We start from the raw sequence: 20,078 nt of genomic DNA on the forward strand, positions 1-20,078 counted from the left end.
GTATATATATTCTGGGGATCGCTTTGTCTCTTCTGTTCTTCAAGTTGACCTTTATCTATTTATACCGCAAACCTTTTTTCCTATATTGGTTCTACACCGCGTGTGTAATCACAGACACTATGCATTCACATGCGAGAGAAAAGTACATACTGTACAATACATGTCAAAGTCAGTTTGGAGCGGGGCGGGAACCCCTCTATTGTCGTTATTTCTGCAACGCTCGGCAACGTTCGGCGCTTACCGCCCAACTTAATTCATACTCATTGTGAGCGCCTTTTGGACCCGGAGAGACCACAGCTCAGGGAGTAACAACCCGTTCCCTCCCTCTGCCTCTCATGTTGTGTGTGAGAGTCAAAGCCGTGCGGTGAACTTTCCCTCTCGTCAACAAAGGGGGTTGCCACGGCCCCTTGGAACCACTCCAGCGCTTGGCTTGACGCTGATACTGAATACTGAATTACACAGCGGCACACGCCCCGCTTAATCCCCCCGGTCAGCAAGCATGACTTGGCAACCCACCTGGGATCAAGTGCTACAGTACATACGATACCATTCGATACGCTTTATTTATCCCCGTGGGGGAAATTGGGTTGGTCGCCCATGCATAACAATCATCCATCCCCACAGAGGCATGTACAGAACGTTCCATTCCAGGACGGGCTTGATCATAGCTCAGTGCGCAGCGTCAACAAGTAATGAAGTAAACACACTCACATAATTACATAATTATATATATTTATTTATGCTCCTGGCTGGAGCTGTATTCGCTGAGCTTCCACAGCAGACTTCAGCAGACTGTTCAACTATTAGAGGCGCTCATTGAGATAGGAAGGGCCGGTCACCGTACTTCCATTCATTCATTTCTATGGCTTAGCGTTGCACTGTTCAGAAAACCTTAGACTGAAGGCCAACGTGCGTAGTGTTTGATTCTGGTTTTTCTCAGTGAGTACTCCGCATTGCAATGATTATGTATCGTGTTGCCATTCCCAGGGAAATAACACTCACAAATAACGTGCTTATTTTGAAAAGTTTCTTTTAATGTTTTGCCTTCAACGGTTGGAAAATGAGTTTTTTTTTTTTTATGGCACCTAGCAACGATTTCAACCCTTACAATAAAAGGCTACAGCTTGAGTGTTTGCTTCAAATGGCAAGCTGGGATCACGACGATCAAGACTACCTTGATGTCTGTGCCGGGCACAGTGATTATGATCATATTGTCGTTTGTTCATTATATATAATGAGAATTGTATGCAGGGGACCTCGAGACAGGGCTTGGCATTGCCATATTTTGTTATTGCTTTTAGATAATGTTGCCTCTCGGGGTCCTCTCATGCTGTCCATATGTCATGATTGCAAGATGTGGCTTCTTGTTTCCCTTCTCGGGACTGATAAAGTGCATCTTATCGCGACGTATCGTCTACCTCTATGACCTCCGAGGGCTGAAACTAGGCACGTGCGACTGCCACAAGGGCGAGGGATAGACTTCACACGCTCTCGCTCTGTGCCGGGACTGACATTGAGGAAGGATACCTTGAAAGAAGAGTCGCTTCATTTGGGTGGAAATTGACAGGCTATTTTCTGGCCTAATGCTGTGCACAAACTGTGGGCGCCAGAGAGAGTGAGGGAGAGGGAGGGTAAATGGAATGGGCTGTTTTGCTCATCAACAGGCCCGACAGAGGTGGATGATTGAAGAAGAACCCTTGATAATTCTCCTGGGCACATTTTGTGCCGGTAAAGTCGAGTGATTCTGGCTCAAGGTTGTCTATATTAGGTGTTTTTTTGTAAAAGAGGAGGCGTCAGTGTGTGTCATGCTTTTTTGTGTATGTGTGTTTGTGTGTGTGTGTGTGTGTGTTTGAGCATTTGTGTGTGAGAAAAAAAAAATTAATCATCAAAAAGCCGAGGTCGACGGGGGTGTGTTCAGCGTTACTCACAGGGCACTTGGTGATGCTCTGCTCCCATTGGCTCATCCGAACACTCTGCTCCAGAGTGGTGCACTTCTTCAGCACCAGGTCCCAGCCGCAGTAAGGGTCTCTGGCCCCCACACACGACCTAGGGGGGGTTGGGAGGGAAGGGAGAGAAGGAGAGAGATAGATGAACGATTTGAGGTGGTTGGATTAGAGAGGGAGGCAGAGGAAATCCCAACCCACTGTTTATACTCCTGACACCTCACAATCTACCACTTGGCCAGAGGACGTGGAGAGGGCTGTACAAAATAAAACGAGTGGAAGAACTAAGGTGAATGAGAGAGGGACGAGGGAGAGGGAAAGAGAGAGAGAGAGAGAGAGAGAACGAGACAATGAGAGAGAGAAAGTCAATGAGAGAGAAAGAGACAACGAGAGAGAGAGAGCGAGAGAGAGAGAGAAAGCGAGAGAGAGAAAGAGAGAGAGATAGTGTGACAAAGCTTAGGAAGGGGACAAGAATGGAAAGATACAAGGAATGAAAGGAGAAGAAAATAACAAAAACAAGAACAGGAGGTAAGAAAGGTTAGAAAACAAAGACAAGAAGGGAACAAAGGAAATGAAGGACGAACCGATGCTGACGAGATAGGGGTACATGGTAACAAGAAAGGCAGCGGTGGTTCTTTTGTTTAAACTAGACCGAAAGCTGTGTTCCTGCTTCCCAAAAATGATGAATTACCACAGCGTGTCCCACTGATTATTCAGCTAATCCCTGGAGCCGGCGTCCCGGATTAGGGCTTTCTCCCTATTTGCATGCTAACGTGAATATTAACCTAAAGTCAATATTTTTCCTGGAATATGTGTTGACGCCCGCTCCGTCTTCAAAGAGGACGCTTGGAGTGGCTTGTTGACGGCTTTAAAGAAGCCCCAATGTCACTCTTCTCATGCAAACATCGAGCGACAGTGTCAGCACCATCGCACATCTGCCAGCCCTCACAATCAGCGGCATCTGCGTGCACCATGGTAACGAGGGGCCAATCACATGGGAGCAACTGGTGAAGACAAAGCGGGGCATGAGTACAAAAGGGAGACATGAGCATGCGATGGTGAGCGCTGTCTATCGATTGGGCTCTACAAACCATGCATTCAGTAGCAATTCAAGTCGCACACACGCGAGCACAATCGCATGCAGACACACAAACATAATCAGCCAAAAAGCCAAACACACATGCATACACACAAACACGCACACACACACACACACACACACACACACACACACACACACACACACACACAAAGCAATTCTTTTAACATGTAGTGCAATAAAGGGCATATCGATGGAAGGAGAATTATATGGAATGGTCTGAAAATATTTCTTCGTGTGGAAATGCATTAAAAACAACAGAACATTAGTACAAAATGGACACAACTGGGGGTTAATACCGGTCTTTAGCAGACTCTAAAGAGAATAACAGCAGTGCTCAGTGAGGCATGAAGCAGAACCCACAAAAAGAGAGCCATTGATCATGGCTTCTTTAAATCTGGCAACCCTCTGGCTTAGTGTCTTTCTGGCACATTTGAGTCGACTAAAATTGTGTATATTTCTGTTGTTGAAGCATTGAATTCATGCAGATGCATCGCCGTTTCTGAGAGAACATCAAGAAAACGTGTTTGTGCAACTTTACATTATAATTGGCTGCTCCTTCGACAAACTCTGTTCCACCGTTTTCTCCTAATAAATCAAATGTATTTCTGTAGCCGAGTCAGGAACGGCAGATGTGTGATGTGTTTTTGCCTCACTTTTCTATGATTACAGGAAGCCTGATGGATGGGATATCTTCACTGTGTTGACTTCTCTCCCGTTGCTTCACGCTTGCTTTAGCAGTATTTACACCTAAGACACAGTTCCTCTGTAGACCCACACCGGCTTAATATATCTGATCAACACTTTGGTGCATGTGTGTGTGTGTCCGTGTGCATGTGTGCTTGTGTGCTTGTGTGCATTTGTACGTGTGCATTTGTACGTGTGCATGTGTGCGTGTGCACATGTTTGTGTGTGTGCGTATGTGCATGTGTGCATATATACGTGTGTGTGCATATGCAAATATATAGACATTTAAGGATGTCAGTCATGAGACAGGTGGCTCAAACAAAGGCTGATTTAGGGTATTACAGCAAAAGCTTCTCAGCAGCAACGGCCTGGACCTTGCAGATAAAACCCCCAAATATTTAAAATATAACTTTAAAGCTGCTATGAGTGCATGTTTCACTTTCAAAACTCATTGAGATTAATAGGGTACTGTATCTTTGCGTGTGAATGTGTGTGCGTGTGTGTGAATGTGTGCATGAGCTTGTGTGTTAATGTAGGGGTCTGTGTTTGTGTGTGTGTGTGTGTGTGTGTGTGTGTGTGTGTGTGTGTGTGTGTGTGTGTGTGTGTGTGTGTGAGTGAGCCTGGCCATGTGTGTGCCTGTGCATGGGTGTATATGTGCGTGCATGCTGTGTTTGTGCGTTTGTGTATGCGTGCGTGCAAATGTTGGCGTGCGTGAACGTGGGTGAGGCCATGCATATGCAAATGCGCCAACAATGGACTTACTCTCTGGACTTGTGGTAGTTGCACCTCTTCAGCGGTATCTTAAGAACCTGGTCTCGCACGCCCACGTAGAGCTCACTGCGGCTGTGCAGGATCAGTAGGCTGCGGATGTGCTGCCTCTTCCTGGGAGGGAACAGCTCAATCTCCTCCAACAGGCAGTTCCCCATGGACTGGTTAAGAGGGGAGAGCACCTTCCTGATGGTGCCATAGTCTAGGGAAAGGGCGGGAAAAAAGGCGGGACTGGTCACACACAAAGGAAGGGACACGGGTTCAGTGGAGGTTGGTTTGTGAATGAAAACAATAAAACGCACACACACACACATACTCTCTCTGACACAAAAACAGTAGAGGAACCAGTATGATGCTCAGGCTGACAGGATGGGAAGGGAGAAGGGGGCATTGAGGGGGAGAGAGAGAGAGAGAGAGAGAGAGAGAGAGAGAGAGGGGGGGTGAGGTAGGTAGAGACTGAATTTGTTTATTTTCCATGCCAATAATGCCCTTTTGAATTGAATTGAATCGAGAGCAAGTGACACTGAGAGGGAGGGCACAGGACAGATAATTGGGGAAGCAATAAGAGCACAATAGGTAGTTCCTGGCAATAACCATAGATTTACTGCGCAGACCTGGCGCGCTGAACTGTGTTTGAACCATACAATCACTCCCTTGATCCAAGCGTCGGCGAGATGACTTGAGGACAAAACTCGATCGGAATGACGCCACACCTGCCTGTCTTGTTACGAAACGAGGCCAACAATTACACACGCACAGTGACACGACACGCGGCCCTGTCTCTCATTCTCTCTCGGAAGAAAATGTGCGATGTGATGCAATCACTTGTCGGCAATTACGACACGGTTTGAATGCGGTGTCTCCGAGAGTGATGCCCTGACCTTTTAGTTAATTGCCAGCCTATCCTTCATTTTGTGGGATGCTTTTGTCGTTGAAAGATTCGAGGTGATGGGAAAAAAAAGGGCCGAGACAAACAACATTAATTATACATGTAGTCCCAGAGGGTGTGAAGAATGTACTTAGTTGCGCTTGCGAAGGCAAAGGAAAGAGGAAGGCACAGGGATGACATTATACACGGTTTCAAGGTGGTCCCTGAAAAATAGGCGTGTCGGAACCGCAAGGTGTCACGCACTCCGGGACTTCAGCGCAGAATAATATGAGGAATCATCTGAAGTGGGATGAGGCTCTGTGAATCTGGGGAACCGGTTTGTGTTGCCTATTCTTCTTCAGCACAAACACACACACACACACACACACACACACACACACACACACACACACACACACACACACACACAAGCTTTCAGGAGTGGGGGTTAGATTATGAACCTGAGGAACACCAGTAACCAGCATTGAAGGTACCGTGTTGTGTGATCCTACAAAAAATAAACCATAATAAATAAATAAATCAACACCGTGTACACAGCCCCACTCTCCACGACACCTTGACACAAAGTCAAGAACCCAGGTCCCCGAGATATGATATGGACAGAAACCCCTCCCTCTTACACACCAATTAGCAGAGAGCCTCTTAATGCATAAGGGAGTTATGCAGCGCTAACAGCTTTGGCATCAATTCATACGTTTCATTAGCGTCTGGTGTGTGTCTACGTAGCTCGTGGCGTTAGCGGCTGTTGTGCCAAGCTACATTGATCAGAGCAAGATGCCAAGCACAGTGCAAATGATCTGGAACATGTTTGTGTGTGTTTGTGTTAGTGGGTGGGTGGTTTTTGAGTCAGTGTGTGTGTCTAAGTGTATGTGTGTGTGTGTGTGTATGTGTCCGTTTATGTGTATGGTACTGGGATTTTGTGGGCTGCGGAGACAGACTAACAGACAGACGTCTACTGCACCCGGGTAAGGCAATAACATTAAAATAACACAGTATGTCAGAGGAAAAGAGGGCTATACCGACGTTTCCTGTTTTGCACTACAGGGCAAGACAGCCAGTCCTACAGTCAGTTTTGCTGACGGCTGAAAACTGCGAGTTTGGAGGCTTTTTCCGTAGCCTGTTCTCAGACGATAGTGAATGATCATGGCCGAGTATGATCACATTTACGTGAGCTCCTTTGATTAGCTAATAATTAACATTGCACTTTTTTAACAATACGTATTTCCACTTCATTTCAAGCTGATGTTGACTAACTATTTGGAAAATATTTAATGGCAGACTACTGGCACTTGGCAATGATGTTGAAAATAATAATGATTGCCAACTAAAGCGTTTAGAATTTCAGTTTAAATCAGCCACTGGTGTTCGCTTTAGGAATGTGAGTATGTGTGTTTGCTAGCTTGTCTTCTTCTGACAGGTTGCAATTGGTGGTGTTTGTGACCTTCCTCTTGTCTCGTGGTATAGGGTTGGATTAGCCTGGGAAGAAGACAAATCTGCAAACTTAAGTTTGATTTGCTTTGGCAGGTGGTCTGGCCTCCGTCCCGTTCAGAAAGAGTTCCAGCAGACCTTGCCCGGGTCGGGCCAATCGTCACAACTGCTAATTTAATATGGAGCGGGTTAGAATAACTAAATAGCAGCCACAAATGTGGAAGGGTCTGTTGAATCGCGACAGTATTAAAAACAAACTGAACAGTTTATTTTCTCTAAAAGAACAACTGCACATAAAGCGTTTGTGTGTTTGCCGTACTTTCAACAGGCTTTGGTAAAAGTTTAATCACAGCTCATTACTATGTCATATGTTTTGTCGCTCTGATTGGTTGTAATTCTTTCCAATTGCTCCCAGAGGCATTATTGCTCCGTGCCAGCTGTCGATGTCGAAAAGCAAAATAAACGGAGAGGTTTAAGACTAATAGTCATTAGCGAATAAATCTGCCGATGTCAGGTGTGCTACACAGCACATGGAAGCCATACGGAGGTGGGAAGTGGTAACGTTAGAGTCAATGGATGGACCTGTGATGTCTTCCCACCTCCCAAGTCTAACTAAAGACACGAACGGAAAGGAAACACAGAGGAAACACCCGTTCAAAGAGCTGCTCAGTAGAGTGCTAATGTGCCATAAAGAAAATCACAGATGTTGATACTGAACACTATAAAGTAGACATTTGTCACCCTACACATTCTCACACACACACACACACACACACACACACACACCGTTTACGACCAACATATACATGTACACACACAAAGTTTGTGTCAGACACAACAACACACACACACACAGAGTTTATGACAAACACACACACACACACACAGAATGTGTCTAACCCACTAGCACATCGATTTCGACCCCAGACGATGACGGATCAACCGACAATGCAAACACGCACACAAGCATCCACCCAACCATCCGTCGATCCACCCCCCCGACCCCACCTACCCGTGGCCAGGTAGATGATGTGGAAGAGCTGGTCCTTGCCCTGGACCACGTCCACGGCCACGTGGGTGAAGCGCACGTTGTCCTCCATGAAGTAGGGCACGGGTACCACGGGCTGCACCACCTCGTGCATCAGCAGGAACTTCTGGGCGTCCTGCAGGTTGCGCTCCGTCAGGTTGACGTAGGAGCCGTAGTCGATGGTGCCGCACTGGAAGGGGACACACAGAGAAAAAGGGGCTGATGAGGATGCTTTGTTCCGGAAAGGCTGGATCGGGGACACAGGGATTCTGTGGTTCTGATCTCCGGTCCAGCGGTCGGGAAAATTTCAAACTGAAAAGGGACGGAGTAAGGAAAATCTAAAACTGAAAGGGGCGTACTTACAACTCTTATCCTGTTTCTTTACAGAGATTCTCTAGAAATCCCCTTCTAGCCCTCAGAGGGGAGTTTTATTACGTTAACATTTAAATTTGGAGGCTTTTCATACAAAGCGACATTCGATAAGTACATTTGTCCGAATACATTTTATTAAGTGTATTTCTACGGTGGACAGTCTCTGCACAGTGTTGATTTAAAACCCTTCCAAACGCTTCGTTACAAACTGCTGGCAGGGTTTGTGTTTGCTGCTGACAGATCCTTGCCTCCGGTGACCTGATTGGTCGAAAACAAACATCAAGCCAAAGAAAGTGAAATGCCTTATTCACCAAGAGTTGAACCTGTCTGCCATCAGACTTTAGATATTCATCTGAAGTCTGATTTGTGAGCCTATTGCAGTGTAATGTTAAACCAAATGATGTTGTTAATATTGATAGCAAGAGGGCGAGGAATCTGGAGAAAGAAAGAGGGAATGATTAAAAGACAATTATCACCCCCCATTCATTGATTTACAACTCAGCCTCAAGCGTTTTTAATATTGTACAAAGGTTTAGGAAAGACATTAGAGGATTACTTGACAATTCATTCATATACGTGTTTATTGCAAGCCAAGTTTCATTGGCGGCTCTCTAAATATTTAGCATTGTTTCTCATTTCCTGACCAATTATCTAAGCATTCTAATCATATTTCCTTTTAAAAGATTCATTATTCTTACACAAAAAAATATAATATAAGTGTCAAGATGCCTTATGGCACATTAAACTACGTGGACTACCCTGGAATTTGTGCATCTGGTTTGAAGATAAAATAGCTTTGCAAGTTGCATTGTGTATCCGGAATTGTGATAACGCATTAGCATTTTAATTATCAAATGGTTTTGTGACCTTACTATCAAATAAATATTTTTTTTGTAAGTTATCAAGATAATCCCTATTCTGATAATTCATCAAAGTGTGTTAGTCATATAATTGACTTTAACAATGGATTCTAAAATGTTAAAAGGTAGCATTTAAAATAAACCTCTAACTTTGATTTTGGAAAGTTCTTTACTCACACAGAATCTGTGAGCAATTAATGTGTGTGCGTGCACAACTGGGAAGTGTTCCTTTGCGGCAAAATATAATTTTGTAGGCAGGCCGCTATCTAATTGCAACACTAATTGCCATAAATTGTGAGTAGAATGAGAATGATTATGCCAGAGTAGATTCCTCAACCTTGATTTATGCCTATTAAAATTAATTAGAGCTGCTTCATTGACTTTTTATTGTCAGGTACATCTGTGAATACAACATGATTACAAACCTGTTTCGGATCCACCAAGTCCCAAAAAGAGAGGAAAATCAGTGAGGAGGTATCAATAAACATGTTCAGAAATCTGTTTAATTCCAGGCCTATCAAATATTTAGCTTTAATCTCTTTGGCGAGTATAAAAAGAAGGCTGTAGGCTAACACCATTTCAAAACACAATCTCCCCAGAAGCGTAGATTGTAACGCAAGAAAAATGAGCTTTAGTTTAGACTGTCAACAGAGAGGAAGGGCTACGGATGTGGCCTCTTCTCCCAAGGTGAATTAGATGCCTCTTTTCATCACCACTGTGAGGGATAAAGTGATAAACATCCCCTGTCACTGCTTTCGCCCTCCCTCTCTCTCTATATATGCCTCTTTCTATATCTACCTCCCTCTCTCACTCTATCAATTGTCGAGCAACTCCAAAGGGTATATGAGCTAGACTAATAAAGTTCACGTGCATGTCTCTGTGAAGAAATAGATCTTGACACCAAGGTGTCCGTAGGGATTTGTAGTTCTCTAGAACTAATCCACACCGCATAGGTTCACAAATGAATTGATGAAAAAAAAACAAAAGCATGTAAACAAGTAAGGATTTGAAACAGCAACGGAAAAGATTCAGGATTTCACCTGGACCAAGCAGATTGCCAAAAGCCAACTTATTTACATTTTGATAAGATGTAATTATGCATTGCATTATGGATTGAAATTAGTATAATTCATTTTAAAAACAGAATCGTAAACAGACTCCCTTGCCTCAATTCGTCAAACAGCGGCAATCAATAATTTACCCATTTCAAAAACAAAGCGCCCTTCTGATGTGAAGACTCTGGCTGACTTCTTCTGATCATTTGCTTAACGTGAACATCTCCCAGACATAACAACTAGTAGGGTGGTGTTTTAATGGCTTATTAGGATGAGACATTTTCCTCAGATTCAGTTCGCGATTCCACAGCAGGCAACCACCAGTGAAACAGTTTTGGTGATGGTTATTGTGCATGCGTGCGTGTAATGGCGTTACTGCGTCGCCGAGCGCGTATCTCCCTTCGACGCGGCGTCAGCGAGACAGGGTGACAGGGCTACGGTTGAGGTGGTTCGGGGGGGGGGGGTTGAGTTGGTGTGATCCGTGAATGGATGAATGTACCGGTGATGGATGTGTGATTTGGGCTGTTGTCAACATGAGGGGGACAGACTTTAATATTGGCCCGGGAGTGGAGTTCAGCGCACTGAGACCACCGCCCACTGCCCCCCCTCTATAATAACCAACACTTTGCGGTTTGTCAGGCTGATGCTCCCTGGCCTTTGGACACTGCGGGTAGTAGTTACCACTCCACACTCCAAACCCCCAAAAATATTTTTTTTCTTTTAAATTGTTTTTTTATCCCGATGGCCATCCGAGGTTGTTATGAGCATCACATTTGGCGACCACAGGACTGAATCCTGCCTCCCTCCACGCTCGCCTGCTGTTTTCCTCTATATTCTCATAATGTCAGAGTAAATAATTAAAAAGGCTGCAGGGTATATGGAGCACTCACTCTATATATATTTGCAAGAAGCTACTTTCGCATTAATCTAAATTACATTGCACTTTTTGTATCGTTTTTTTGGATACATGTTCGCCTGTTAAATACTTTACATAAAAAAAAGAATAGCGCAGGTTCATCCTTCTTAATCCAAGGAGTGTATTGCTAAGGAAGACTCATATTGTTAGCTGAGCCTTTGCGCTAGATTTACCCTCATCAGCACTGGCTTCAGTGTCTTAATGATCTCTAGTGTTTAGGGAGAGCTACGCGTTTGACAGAAAACCTTTACACCATGGCATGAGCTGTTGATGTGCCACAAAGATGATTCAGAACCTGAGGGAAACCCAACTCGAATCGATCGGTAGAGTTCAAATGAACGGGCAGATTATCTCTTGGGAGACCAGACAGACGGGGAGTTAAGCTAATCAATGTGCCAGGAGCACTGATGGAGGAGTGCACAGGCATGACTGCCCTAACCTGACACAAATCTATAGTGCTGTTTTCAACTGTTGTATCAGGTGTTGCTGCATGTAGTCTTAAATCTGTATTAGCCCGCAGGCCTGCATGTGTGTGCGTGTGTGTGTGTGGAAGCTTATGTGAGAATGCTTCTGTTTGTGTTTGTCTGTGTGTGCGTGTGCGCGCGAGTGTGTGTGAGTGTTTGTCTGTGTGTGTGTGCGTGTGCGTGTGCGCGGATGCCTATGTGAGCATGTTTGAGTTTGTGTGTGTGTGTGTGTGTGTGTGTGTGTGTGTGTGTGTGTGTGTGTGTGTGTGTGTGTGTGTGTGTGTGTGTGTGTGTGTGTGTGTGTTCGTGCGTGTGCGTGTGTGTCTGTGTGTCCGGGCTGAGGCCGCGCCTAAGAGCGTGCATGTTCTCACGCTCGTGTGTAGGGATGTTTGCGGGCAGGCCATACGTCTTGTCTACATAAATCTAATCTTCTGACATTGACAAATGCTTGATGAAGAAGATGTTACCAAACAGCCCTGATACAGGGTGCCTCAGCCCAGTGGAGGGGAGCGGGAGTCCTGCCCACCGCTAGTCTCAAAGGGAGAGATTGGGTTTCACCACGCGAATATATCCAGCTTTCATCCCTGTGGAACACGGGCCCCGTGAAAGCCGTGGATAGACATGAATCCCACGGGGCGCACCTGCAATATGCTGAACTGGGCAGATCTCTGGTCAGCTCTCACCTGATAGAGGAAATTGGTTTTCGTGCAGGTAAGTGATTTTCACCCAACTGGAAGTGATGTGCTGACAGAGTCGATGCGTGGTGTGTGTTTTTGTTTGTGTGTGTGTGTGTGTGTGTGTGTGTGTGTGTGTGTGTGTGTGTGTGTGTGCGCACGCGTGTATAGGTGTGTGTATGAGAATGAGCCAGAATGTTTGTGTGTGTGTGTGTGTTTGTGTTTGTGTGTGTAAGTGTATGAGTATATGCCAAATGTGTGTGTCAGTGGTTGGTTGTGTGTATTTGTATCTGAGAATGAGTTTGTGGGTCACAAGGGAAAAAAACAATGGCGTGCAGGTGTTTGCGTAAAATAAGACAGCTAATATTTCTACTTGACAATTTCTGCCTGTTCCAATAGATAACGTTAACTGGATGTGTGTGTGTGTGTGTGAGAGAGAAGTTGTGTTAGTGTGTGTGTGTCTGATTGTGTGAGTGTGTGTGATTGTGTGTCTGTGATTGTACTTGTGTGTGTATGTGTCTGTGATTGTGTGATTGCGTGTGTGTGTGTGTGTGTGTGTGTGTGAGTGCATTCGTGTGTGTGTGTGCATATCCGCGTGTGTGTGTGTGTGGCTGACGTACCCGAGGAGCTAATGGCCACACGACCTGGAGAGAGCGTGACGGGGAGGGACCACGTGTGAAGGCAGCACACACGTCGCATCCCATGGCAAGGCTTCACCTCTGGGGAAATTCAATCTCGCTCCCAGCGACATGGATTAGCCATGCTGTGGCTATCTCCTGAAAGCAAGCCAGCAACCAAACGGAGAGCCAGCACTTTTGAGTAATACCCGGATCCCCTATGAGTCATCAGTATAGAGAGGGGCAAGCCGGCACCAGCCTAGCGCATTGGCTGGCCGGGAGATTCTCAGTAATCTTTCCCTGGACCAGCCCCCCTAGGGAGTTTAAAAGGGGGAAGAGATAGAAGTGGAAAGTAATAGAACACAAAATTAATTTGCCTGTCCCACAGACGCAGGGCTTTAAGGGTCTGTTTGAGCTTTGCTTTTTTGTTGCCTGCTGCTGCTGTATAGGAATTTCATGTACCATGGTGTCAGTGGATGGCACAGAGGGCAGTAGAGAGGGCTGATTGAAGGAGAAGAGATAGAAGAGTTGTTTTCATGTTCTCTGGGGAAAGCTCATCTGTAAATGCATACAATTCTCTTCATGGATGGGCAGACACATGCACACAAATGATCACACGCTGATACACACACATACCACGGCACCCAAAGATGTTTTTGTGCGGCCTGGCATCGTTAACGCATTGTGTCAGACACCTCGCTCCTGCAAGATTGACAAACCGTCGAACCAAAACTCAATCTGAGGCTTTATTACACGCCGAGTGAAACCGTGCAAACTCACAAAAAAGGGGGCTTTTATTTTTGTATTGGTGTGTTCGGGTTTACCTGGAAGTCTGGATTGGGGTTGGGGAAGGGCAGCCAGGCCGACCGGGAGTTCTCCTGGAACTTGAAGGGGCCGTTGAAGACCTGCGTGACGGCGCTGAGATTGAAGGCGCACACCGCGGAGGCAGCGATGCTGTTCCTGAGCGTCACCAACACAAAAAACAAAGGGGAAGGGGGGGGGGGAGGAGAAGGGGAGCGAAAGACGAGAGGAGGAATGAATAGGAGCCGGTATGATGGATGAGGAGTCGCATTCAGTGGCAAAAAGTTGGAGGAAGAAGTAGAAAAAAAAAAAAACTTCCTCTGTGACTAAAATAAATGAGTAAATGAGTGCATTTCCTTTTATTCATTTATAGCGTGGCGGCGTGGTGCGGCCCAACCGCCACACGCCCGCTCGCATTGTTCCACGGTTAGAATTATGGATCCTTCTAGCAACAAAAGAGCACCCACCGACGCCACAATGTGAGTGATGGTCGTTACTGAAGTATAAATTTAACAATGGGACGCAATTAGGCTCCATTCAACCCCCCCCGCCCAACCCGCACGCCTCGCCGCCCGCCTGACTGACTGTATGGATCGGTGGCGCTGAAATACAGCTTTGACTTTTCCGCCCGCGACATCGCTTTTCGCACAAGCCGTCGTCTGCTTCCATCAACTTGAAAAGCACGCAACGAGAGCATTAGCTCTCATCTCGAACGGCGCGACATGGCCAGGGTGAATTATAATCCGGCGCAGCTGTTCATTAAACATGGTGCCCGCAGGGAGAAATTTTTCCAATACCATTTAAAAGACTTCTGTTTGAGCTATGTGAAGGCACCGGCCATAAATAGGAGATTACTCAGCTTTTTACTCCATCTCCAAACGTGAGCATGCTTGCCAGGATGTGGGTGTGTGTGTTTGGCTTTGTTTGTGTACATTAGTTGCACAAATGTGTGTGCAATAGCAAATATTGCACAGTTTCAATCATTCTATATTTGCGTGGGTGTGTGTGTGTGATTGTTTTTCTGTGTAGGAGCCACTAGAAACATTGTATTATGACTAACGGCAAAAGGCACACGTTTCGGTGGATGTGTAGTGGAAAGGGCCACAAATCCATTTAGCTGCAACACTTGACAGGAAAGCTTTATTTGATTACCGTGGATTGAAACCCATCACGGAGTGAATTTTCCATGATTGATATAATCCAACAACTAGTCTTTCTATTAAGGGACATGGGATATTTTGCAAAAAACAGCCGAAGAAGCATTGCACAGATAGCTATATCAAAACTAATCCAGTACCACATCTAACGTGTAACATTTCATCGAATCATATGTATAATTTATTCTAATGTAATCTAAATCTAATTAGATATGCAATGTCTGAAAAGCATATAATCAAATCCGAGCCAATCCAATTTCATCTAACATCTTATCCATATGTAATCAAACACATAAACTAATATAATCCTATATGAATCCAACATCTAATCCAATATGTAATCAAACACATCATCTAATATAATCCTAGCTGAATCTAACATCTTATCCATATCTAATGAGACACGTCATGTTATATAATCCAAGATGAATCCATCATCTAATCCAATATGCAATCAAACACGCTGTGCTAAATAATCTTATTTGAATCCAACATCTAATCCAACAGGCAATCAAACACATCATCAACATTTATCCAACATGTCCTCTCATGTCACCTAAAACCCCAAATAAAACCAAGAAACCCCATTGGAGCCGTCCCCAAACCAAACCACCTAGCCAAGCAAACAACGCTTAGGAAAGGAAAGGAAGTCGAGTCTCCTCGGGAGTAATGGTGGGTTACCATCATGATTCCTTTCTATATCTTATACAGACAGGGGACACCACACCTCCCTGAACAGAGCCGTTAGTGTGAGGTGTCTTGCTCGGGGACACCGCGACATTCGGGGATCGAACCGGCAACCTTGCGGTTACCCGCCAACCCACTCCACCTGCCGAGCTACTGCCGGCAAGAGCTAACAACGATAAAAGTCTCCACTCACACGTTGGTGGTGAAGATGCCGTAGAGCAGCTCCATCTCGGGCAGGTAGAAGGTGCCCTGCAGCTCGTTGTAGTTGAAGGGGATCTCCCCGGGCCGGGAGCAGTTGAGCCGCGCCTTCATGAAGGTGGTCCAGGTGTCCTCCAGGAGGAAGCGGCCCCCGATGTCGTTCTTGCAGACGCGGCCGGCGCGCGAGAAGACCGTGCGCCCGCAGTCATGCTCCACCGCGTTCTCCCGGAAGAAGAAGTAGGTGAAGTTGCCGATGTCGTAGGACGAGACGAAGTTGGGCTCTGGGTTTGGAGGGGGAGGAACGACACAGGAAGTCAGGGCGAGTAACTTTTGATGCGTAAAGTCCTTGATCACAGTGAGGGTGTCAGAAGGCTTCCCACAGTGAGTCCCTAAGCTCTGTTACACAGTGTGTCCTAACCTTTTGTGTCTTATTACGGAGCACCCCACCACCCACACAGCCCCATGAGCACTGCAGAAGCACCCCCTTTATCGACACCAAACCACTCCTCTTCCTTTGGACTCATATTATCACTACCGTCCATAATATAACCGCTATATGTAACTACTTGAGCATCGTTATTTATGTTGTAGTGGCCTAGAGGTGTTTAAAAATGAAGAAGCTCATGTGTGCTTCTATTTCTTTACTTTAATGAACAGCAATAATACAATATAAACTATATATAATATTATTTCTTCTTAATACGGATATGGATATTGTTGCATAATGCATTTTGTCTAAACAAGTACCCCCTGGATCCTGCTCACGGACATGAGCATGCTAGGCCTATGCCGATGGGGAATAACTAGTTTAACAGACAAACAATATCCAATGGAAGAGTCCTCGACAAGGAACCCAGAACAGGGGTCTCTTCTTCCCGGGAGGGCTAGGGGAGCAAGAGATCCAGAGCTGGGGAGAAATATAACGGTTGCACAAAACAAAGCCGGTCCTGGCGGGGTACGGTGGTAGAGACAGGGTCGGTATAGAGAAAAAATAAAGGGCCAGGAGGCAGATCCATTAAAAGGGACAAATACAGACGTAGAGGGAACACAAAATGGAGACACAGGGTTACAGGGCAATGCACACAGGAGAGGCGAGAGAGAAATTCATAGAAAGGGAAGGGAGTGTGGAGAAAGCAGGGAGGTAGGGGAAGAGAAACACAAACAGAAGCAAGGGTGAAAGAAAGAGAGAGAGGGAAAGAGCGAGCGTGGGAGGTTGTGTGAGAGGGACTCTTTGCCATGACGGATTGACTCGGCGCGTTTGTGTTTGTGCGTGGGGTCCACACATCAGCAGGTGATCCAGATTAATAACTCTGGGTCACGTTATTAATGATGTTATGCTGTAATAAGAAAAGCCATTATTCATCGGCCGAACCTAAAGGTGTGGATGAGGAATGGCCGATACAGATGAACTGTAATAGCCCGCACACTTTGGTGGGAACAGGCCCAGCCTCTCCCTGCGCTGCCAATGTGATGACGTTCATCTTTATGTATGACATAATTGGATCCAAACTGCTCACTTTATTGCACCTGACAGCGATTTAATTCACTTTTAAGTGAACAAGTGTTTTTTTTTGCGGTCACCCCGCCCTCACTCTATGTTCATTCAACCTTTCTCCACCCGTTGCGTTTTTGGACGCCAGCAGAGGGGAGGGCAAGAGTGGGAAAAATCTATCTGTCATAGAAATTCATTATTGAAACCCCTTTCTCTCAGAGGTTACTGCTAAACAATGCATGCGGCACTTTTCCGTGTAATCGTTTTTCTATTTAGCTTGAATGTGAATAACACAAGAACCGAATCGTTCACTGACAAGATGGCTTTTGACAGAATCAATTTGTAGACCGGACGTACTAAATAGCCTCAAAATCTTTATTCTTGATATGCTTGGAGGGGACAGTACTTGAACTATGGCTAGGCTTCTGGATTTTTCCATCATTAAAATATTGTTTTTGTGCATCATAATGTTTGGCTTTGGAGATGCTATTATGGATAGGGAATCATTTTATTAACTTTTTAATGAAACATGTCAATTTAATTTGACAGTAATGTGAAATTTGCTCCATGGTCGTTTTTTCCCATTACCCTTGCCTTGTCTTAAATAAATCTGCTGATTTTGCTGTCTATCAGTGTATAGACTGCATGGTTGAACTATCTTTGTAATTCAATCTTATTAACTGCTGATATCTGTAAAATGTGTGGGAAAATGATCTTCCAAATTGCTATTGGCAAAGGTAATACACACGGTCCCCCATCAACGTTTACTCAATTACCTTATGGCTTCACTTTATAATTTCCCAAATTACTATATTACCAACATAATTCAACCTCCAATTATTTTTTTTTCATTATCAACGGCAGTTAGGAGCACTAAGCTAGGATGACAGCGCTAAAGGTAGTAACCATTAAACCCTCACACACTAAACACACAGTTTGTCAAAGACAACTGCAATAACGGAGACGAGAAGTGATTAGCAATCACCGCAGAATAATACCAAACGTTCAAATTGTTTGCCAATGAGTTCGAATTCCGCTAAAATTCTGGTCGGATAATTTCCAGCATGGCAGACAAGATGAACCTTGCTGCAGTACAAAAACAATGATTTTGCCAACTATTTTTTCAGGAAAACCACTTTGTCCCTAAATGTTCATAGAGATCAGCAGCAGCCATTAGCAACGAGAGGCAATGGGCCACGTACTTATTCTTGGAAACAATTCATGTTTTTCCTAACCACTCATAAGGGTTATTATGTGGATTATTGCATTTTTCAGCTATTACAGGAAAGTATTTCCTGTCATAGATAGGTTAATGTATTTGGGGCTTGATGAATGTAGATGGACCTCAGAGGATCAACAGAAAAACACAGATTAATTATACTATCACTAACTTTATGCCGTGTACCGCTACATGAATGGTAATCACTGCATTAATTAAGATGAATGTATGTTGTTTGTTGTATGTCCTGGAACTTAATGTAGGCACTTATTATATGTTGTTCTTCCGAGCACCTAAAAATAGTACCTCACATTGTGTAGCGTCTTATCCTAGCTATCTTTGTTGCATACAGGGAATGGGATTGGGTAAACTAGCAATTGTAAGTGCTTGGCACTTGTTTCTATGAACATCCTTACTGTACCTGCAGCGATACATTGTTGTTTCTCTTTCTTTTGACAAAATTTCTAATTAGAAGTCAGTTTCCATAAAAGTGTCTGCTGATTGCCCTAAATGTTAATGGAATTGTAAGACGATAATGCTTTGGAATCAAACCAAACCATGGCTATAGTTGCACAGCAACAACGTGCCTCACGAAACCTAAACCATCCAACGATGGGAAGCTACACGCCAGCATCTGTCCCGCCAGTCCAACTACCTACATGTATATTAAAAAACAGCAGCAACAGCAGCAGCAGTGGCAGCAGGATTAACCCGCTGCAGTCTTCCCACAGTCTGACCTCAACGTACGGAATCAATAAAATATCACTTCAGCAGACAATCTATTCTGAAAACCACACACTCTAATCTATTCTGGACGGTTCCCACACTCTCGGCTCCATCCCCCCCGCCTCAGCCCGACAGGTCTATTTACACAGAGCCAAAACATCGCAGATGACCTGTGACCCCTTGAACCCATCACGGGGGGTTGGCCTTGCGGGATGGACACGGTTTCTGCGTTTTATTTACCGTTGAGCCACTTGGAGTTGTACTGCGCGGTGCGGAGTGGGGGCATACCCCCCAGGCTGCGGTAGATGGCGGGGTCGCGACCCGAGAAGTCCATAGCGGTGGCGGCGTAGAGCTCGCCGCCGGACGTGATGAGGGCGGTGGAGTTGTGGCGCGGGTTGTAGGGGCAGCGCGCCATGCCGCTGATCTGGTCGTGGATCTCTGTCAGGTTGGTCAGCTGATGGTGAGAGAGTGTGGGGAGAGGGGGGGGAGAGAGAGAGCGAGAGCGAGAGAGACAGAGAGAGAGAGAGAGGTTTATTCCAGGAATACGCGGATGGCAGAATGAAAGATGATGGATTTACTGGAAAAAAAAAACAGGCAAATGAGGCTCATGAGATCTCGGAATGCCTTGTTCACATTTTTTTTCCGCGAGATATTACTCGGAACAATCAAGTGATGTTATGTTTCCCGAGATTGAATTTGAGTCTTTCAGTAAATATATTTCAGAATATATTCCGGTAAATTGGAGGGAAATGAGGATGTGAATGTCAGTTGAAAAGCAGGGTTTTTCTCCCAAGGCCTCCATGTTATTATCAATAACTGAATGCGGTGAGAATATGGGACGAACGTGGCAAGAGACAATATTTCAATGGAAGCAATGGAAGTACTGCTGTATGGAAATAGATCTCGCATTACAAAATATAAATTGCCTACTTACACACACACGAACACACACACACACACACACACACACACACAAACACAGGGCCATGCATTCAATCA

General features: G+C 45.1%; 1 protein-coding gene across 1 annotated transcript in view; it reads right to left on the minus strand.

Annotated features, from left to right (window-relative positions):
* The window catches only part of sema5a (sema domain, seven thrombospondin repeats (type 1 and type 1-like), transmembrane domain (TM) and short cytoplasmic domain, (semaphorin) 5A), a 122,779-nt gene that overhangs the window by 42,201 nt on the left and 60,500 nt on the right, over positions 1-20,078 (minus strand). Inside the window, exons 7-12 of the mRNA XM_079755155.1 lie at positions 19,320-19,533; positions 15,638-15,923; positions 13,624-13,759; positions 7,827-8,031; positions 4,492-4,699; positions 1,929-2,046 (exon numbers count right to left, since the gene is read on the minus strand). Of these exons, the coding sequence (XP_079611281.1) occupies positions 1,929-2,046; positions 4,492-4,699; positions 7,827-8,031; positions 13,624-13,759; positions 15,638-15,923; positions 19,320-19,533 (1,167 nt within the window). The remainder of the gene's footprint in view (positions 1-1,928; positions 2,047-4,491; positions 4,700-7,826; positions 8,032-13,623; positions 13,760-15,637; positions 15,924-19,319; positions 19,534-20,078) is intronic.

Source organism: Pollachius pollachius (assembly GCF_949987615.1).
Source record: "Pollachius pollachius genome assembly, chromosome: 17".
NCBI lineage: Eukaryota > Metazoa > Chordata > Actinopteri > Gadiformes > Gadidae > Pollachius > Pollachius pollachius.